General features: G+C 43.9%; 1 protein-coding gene across 1 annotated transcript; it reads left to right on the top strand.

The window, feature by feature from the left end:
• Nucleotides 1-856: 856 nt before the first annotated feature.
• LOC119287977 (WD repeat-containing protein 55-like) lies at nucleotides 857-5,233 on the top strand. Its single transcript, XM_037567594.1, has 15 exons — nucleotides 857-1,022; nucleotides 1,109-1,141; nucleotides 1,666-1,730; nucleotides 1,969-2,056; nucleotides 2,151-2,223; nucleotides 2,577-2,683; nucleotides 3,066-3,108; nucleotides 3,246-3,302; nucleotides 3,405-3,481; nucleotides 4,081-4,126; nucleotides 4,210-4,256; nucleotides 4,358-4,431; nucleotides 4,510-4,565; nucleotides 4,650-4,917; nucleotides 5,018-5,233. The coding sequence occupies exons 1-15, from the start codon at nucleotides 928-930 to the stop codon at nucleotides 5,089-5,091; spliced, it is 1,203 nt and encodes a 400-aa protein (XP_037423491.1). The 5' UTR covers nucleotides 857-927; the 3' UTR covers nucleotides 5,092-5,233.

The following is a 5,233-nucleotide window of genomic DNA, read 5'->3' as shown; positions in this document are numbered from 1 at the left end:
ACGGCCGTGACTCTCGCAAAAGCACAACCGTGTCTCTCGCGAAAGCAAAACCGTGACTCTCGCGAAAGAAAAAAAACCCAGAAAACACATATTTTTTTCCTTTCCGAGAGGCACGGCCGTGACTTTCGCGAAAGCACAACCGTGCCTCTCGCGGAAGCAAAACCGTGACTCTCCTGGAAGAAAAAAAAAACAAAAAACACATTTTGTTTTTCCCTTTCCGAGAGGCACGGCCGTGACTCTCGCGAAAGTACAACCATGCCTCTCGCGGAAGCAAAACCGTGACTCTCGTGAAAGAAAAAAAACAAAAAACGCGTTTTTTTTAGTTTCCGAAAGGCACGGCCGTGACTCTTGCTAAAGCACAACCGTGCCTCTCGCGGAAGAAAAACCGTAACTTTCGTGAAAGGAAAAAAAAGAAAACGAGTTTTTTCGCGCAATTTTTTTTTTAATCCAAAAGCTAAGAAAGACTGGGAGAAAAACAAAACATCGAAAAAATGCGGAAAAAACCGTTTAAAAAGCCGAAAACACGTGCGGAAAAATAAAAAAACAAAATCCGAAAGGAGCGTCCAGAGCGCGACACGTGGCAAATGGCTGAAAGCGCGCCAACTGGCGCTGATCGTTGCGAGGCTCCCAAAGGAGCGCTCGTTAACTAGTTGCTCCCGCTTACGGGAGAGAGTTATCATCCGACTTAATTTAAACGTTTTCCGAAAAAGAAAGAGGGGAACCGATAAGGCTTTCGGGCCATCTTTTCCCATTCGGCTACGCCCATCTCACCAACAAATCCATCCCAGCCCGGAGCCCATTTACGAGTGTCCGACCCAGCCACGACACCTCCACGCGATTTCACCCGACGGCCCTAGCCAGGCTCCTAAACCTCCCCCGCTCTTCTCCCCCAGCCGCTTCGCCGCCGCCCGCCGCCCACCGCCCGCGATGGAGGCCCTCCACGAGGAGACGCCCTTCGACCTCTCCTTCCACCCCTCCGCGCCCCTCGTCGCCACCTCCCTCATCACCGGCGAGCTCCACATGTGCGCGCCGCCTCCAGCGCCCTCAGTAATTTCTCGCTCCCCTTCCGAGGATGTAACCGGTTTCTAATTCTCGCTGCCCCTCGCAGGTTCCGCTACGCCGACGGTTTGCCGCTGGAGAGGTACTCACGGTGCCCCCTGCTCCTCGTGCTCGGTTAATTTTGTACTATGTTGCTAGTTGCTGTTGTTTCACAGTACCACTACTATCACTGCTTCCGGTCTGTGATTGCTAGTTGCTGTTCTTGCTTACTTACGTTTGGAGCCGTAGAGGTTTCATTTGTTGTATGCTGAGTGCACGAGGTGGAAAGGTTCATGTGGTTAATGCAGAGTTCGTGTAGGATTTAATTCTATTTTTGTGGGTTTTCGTGTAATAAATTCTCTGCCTGGTTTTGCAATCCATGATAGTATGTTTAGCAAAGCTTGATTTGTGGGTCGCCGTGTGGGCATTTTGGTTGGATGGGTGTATGTGAGCTCACAATTTAAGTGCCTCACTGACTCTGTGAATAATGGTGTATACACTTCTGTTTGATGGGTATGCTTTCTGTTTGATGCTGGAGCTGTCTTTGTGTTATTACAATTATTATGTACTCTGTAGTTTTCATATCGACAGAGATTGATGAAAGCGTCCTCTTGCTATGTTTTTAAGGTTGTTCGTGGCAAAACCTCACAAGGACTCTTGTAGGGCTGTTCGTTTTGTGGACTCAGGAACTGGTAATGACTCCCTTATTAATGCCAGTACCTCCCAGCTTGCCAATCAACTGCCCTACATTTTATCTGTGATTTTGATATTTCACCAGCTGTTTTTATTTTCTTAAGCATGGTGCTAAAACATTAGTCGCTTTATGCTGGCATTGGCAGTCACAACCCATATTTGAGGGTAAAACACATCCGATCATCTTGTGAGATACTCTAACCAGGTCCTGTTGGTTCATGTTGTGGCTTGTTGCAGCGATTCTGACAGGATCTGCTGATATGTCGATTGTCGCTTCTGATGTGGAAACAGGCAAAGTCATTGCCCGTTTGGATAATGCACATGAGTAAGTTTTTGTCAGTTATCAGTGCTGCTATTAATTTTATTGTGGAACTAAATATCTATGTTTCCTCATTTCATATTCTTGTTGATATTTTCAGTGACGCCATAAACCGCCTTGTGTGTCTTACTGAAACTACAGTTGCTTCAGGCGATGATGACGGTTACATTAAGGTATTTAATATTGTATCGGTTTGACTGCCTCCAGCTGTATTGCTTTCAAACGTAGGCCAGTTTCACCGTTGATTATTACTACCTGTACATTTATGGGAGTACATAATATAATTACACCCCATCTTATTTATCCATGCAGACCTGTTCTAAGTACCTAATCGCCTATGCTTGGTTGATAATAATCATAATAGCTATCATTATTTAATGACCACTTGCATATGTTTTGGACTGGCAGAGCTACACTTACAAGCCGACACTTGATAGTTTTTCCATGTTTCTAGCTCTTATCTTTTTCAATAGTAGTAACACAATCTCTTTGATACTATCAGTTTAAAATACTTCTTCAATTTTAGGTGTGGGATACTCGGCAACGATCTTGCTGCAACACTTTTCACCGCCATGAAGATTACATATCAGATATGACCTATGTAGCTGGCTCAAATCAAATATTGGCTACAAGGTACTTAATTTGCATTCCTGCAAATTTTATTGCTGTACCAGTGTTATATAGTTGAGCATTATTTCATAGGAATGAGTGGCCTATTTGTATGCAAGCACAAACTTAGTGTTTCCATGGCAACAGGGTCTACCAATCTCTCTTTCTCATAGACCATTCGGCATCATGGAGAGGCCGCAGCCATTTCACTTCTTAGTTTACATCACTGATGCAGAACAACACTGTTATTTAGTACATGAATGATGATATATGTATGAGGCCAATGTTTTGTGAATCCTTGAAGTTCCATTTTTTGGGCAGTTCTACCTGTTCAAAGTTTTGGATAGTTTTTTTTTTGCCTTGGCATTATGGTAATCAATGTTAAATTTTATCTTGTTATTTGCAGTGGTGATGGAACTTTATCTGTGAACAATCTCCGGGGTAACAGAGTGAGTTGCCTTTCCAATACATCAAATCTCATCCCTGTGTATTATATAAACCCTTACTCTATGTTTGCTTTTAAGAACTTCCACACTATGAGTACCTTTAATCTTAATAACCATGGTCATGCCTAATCTGCTAATAGGTAAAGTCACAATCTGAATTTTCAGAAGACGAACTCCTATCTGTGGTGGTAATGAAGGTAATTGCCTTTGTTTAACAACTTTCACTTACTCACAGTTTCACACCCTTCATCCATAATTTCATGGTTACTGAACAAAACTTTATTCTTTGCAATTGTCAGAATGGCCAAAAAGTTGTTTGCGGAACTCCAAGTGGAGCTCTATTGTTGTATTCGTGGGGACATTTTAAGGACTGCAGGTAAATGTGTTTTCATGACTGCACCAGGAGCAGAAATATAATGCATCCTTTGATTTACGTCATATACTGTAATTTATTTATCGAGTGGTTGCTATTGTAAAATGTAAAGAAAGATGTACCCAATAGCTATCCACCTACCATGGATTATATTCCGAAGGGCACCCATGAAAACACACCTTATTTTCTCTAGTTCTCTGTTTTCATCTTAAATGCTAGCCATACAACTGCTGTTATCCTTTTTAGTTGTATATAGCTGTATCCTCTGTAATGTACATTAGTAAACATTATGTTTGTTAGTGATATTTCTCTTTTCTCATGGTTAAACAATAACATTAGCCATTTTTTGGTAGATATCAGGCTTTAGTCAGTATTATCTCACATGTAATCAATTCCTACAATGTTATTGGCTGTTAAGGCTCATGTTGCTTTATTATCACCGATAAGGCCTGAGAAGAATCTTCACATGTGATAAGCAGAGTAATTTGAACATGTTACAGCTTAAACCAGTTTGCCTCTTTCAATTTCTGTGATGGTAGACCAAGTAAGTCTGCAAGTGATTTTGTCTGTAGTTGTGTACTAACATATACTTTTGTGGCTAGTGACCGTTTTCTGGGGCACGCACAGTCTGTTGATAACTTGCTGAAGGTTAGAATTAATGCCTTTTTTTTATTTCTGCCTTCTTTTCCTCTGTCTAATCATCATTTAATATAGTGTATTTGGTGTTTTAGCTGGATGAAGAAACTCTGATATCTGCTGCAGCAGACGGTGTGATCAGGTTTGAAATTTACCATGGTGCCTTTATGACCTACTTCTGTCGCCTGTTTAGTAGTCCTCTTTGTTATTTTATCATGCCCTCCATATTCTCGTCGCATTCAGGTTAGTGGGTATCTTACCGAATCAGATAATACAGCCGCTAGCTGACCATTCAGAATTTCCAATTGAGGCGCTTGGTACGTTCACTCCGTCATTTCTCGGTAAAAGTTACTCCAAGGAGTGCCAAGTTCTCAACTAGTATCTCTGTTCCGCAGGTTTCTCGCACGATAGGAAGTACCTAGGCAGCATTTCACATGACAAAATGATAAAGGTGACGACCCCTCTCCCCCTCAGCCCTTCCCCGCTATCCATGTAGTACTAGCAGTGATCTAACCAGGTGCCCTGTTTTATGCAGCTCTGGGACATGGAGGAACTCCTGGGCGGTCCACAGTTAAATCACCAGAACGACATGCCCGAAGCCAACGCAGCCGTCCATGACGACGAGTTGCCTGAAGCCAACGCGGCCATCCACCACGACGAATTGCCTGAAGCCAACGCCGCCGCTGGTCAGCACGACGAGTTGCCTGCAGCCAACGCCGCCGCTGTCAACCACAACCAGCCGACTGAAGCTGACAGCGACGACGACGGGATGGACGTGGACATGGAGCCAAGCTCTTCCAACGGTAAGACCTATGCCTGCCCTGCATCGAAGCAATCGACGCGCCGTTGCTATTTAGGGTCTCTGATAATGGTTGCCCTTGCTTGTGCCGTCGTGTTGGACAGTGTCGAGGAGCAAGAAGAAAGGCAAGGGCAAGAGGCTGGACGGGTTCGCGCCGGACTTCTTTGCAGATCTGTAGCCTGCCCAGGCGAGGACAAGAGGCCGCCCTTGAGATCTTAACTTGTGCCAGCGAGCAGTTTTGATGTTGTCTCAGTATATCGGGTTGTAGGAGGAATGTTTTAGTTTATTTATAGGCGTGAGGTGTGTGAACTTGGCTATCA

This window comes from Triticum dicoccoides, chromosome 1A, assembly GCF_002162155.2.
Source record: "Triticum dicoccoides isolate Atlit2015 ecotype Zavitan chromosome 1A, WEW_v2.0, whole genome shotgun sequence".
Classification (NCBI taxonomy): Eukaryota; Viridiplantae; Streptophyta; class Magnoliopsida; order Poales; family Poaceae; genus Triticum; species Triticum dicoccoides.
The sequence above is the reverse complement of the archived record's forward strand: the minus strand, read 5'-3'. Positions and strand labels throughout refer to the sequence as shown.

Bases quoted from the DNA above. Each gene is read 5' to 3' on its own strand.
- LOC119287977 (XM_037567594.1), top strand. From the start codon at position 928: ATGGAGGCCCTCCACGAGGAGACGCCCTTCGACCTCTCCTTCCACCCC. The intron at 1,023-1,108 runs GTGCGCGCCGCC...TGCCCCTCGCAG, and splicing joins ATCACCGGCGAGCTCCACAT to GTTCCGCTACGCCGACGGTT. The intron at 2,224-2,576 runs GTATTTAATATT...CTTCAATTTTAG, and splicing joins ATGATGACGGTTACATTAAG to GTGTGGGATACTCGGCAACG.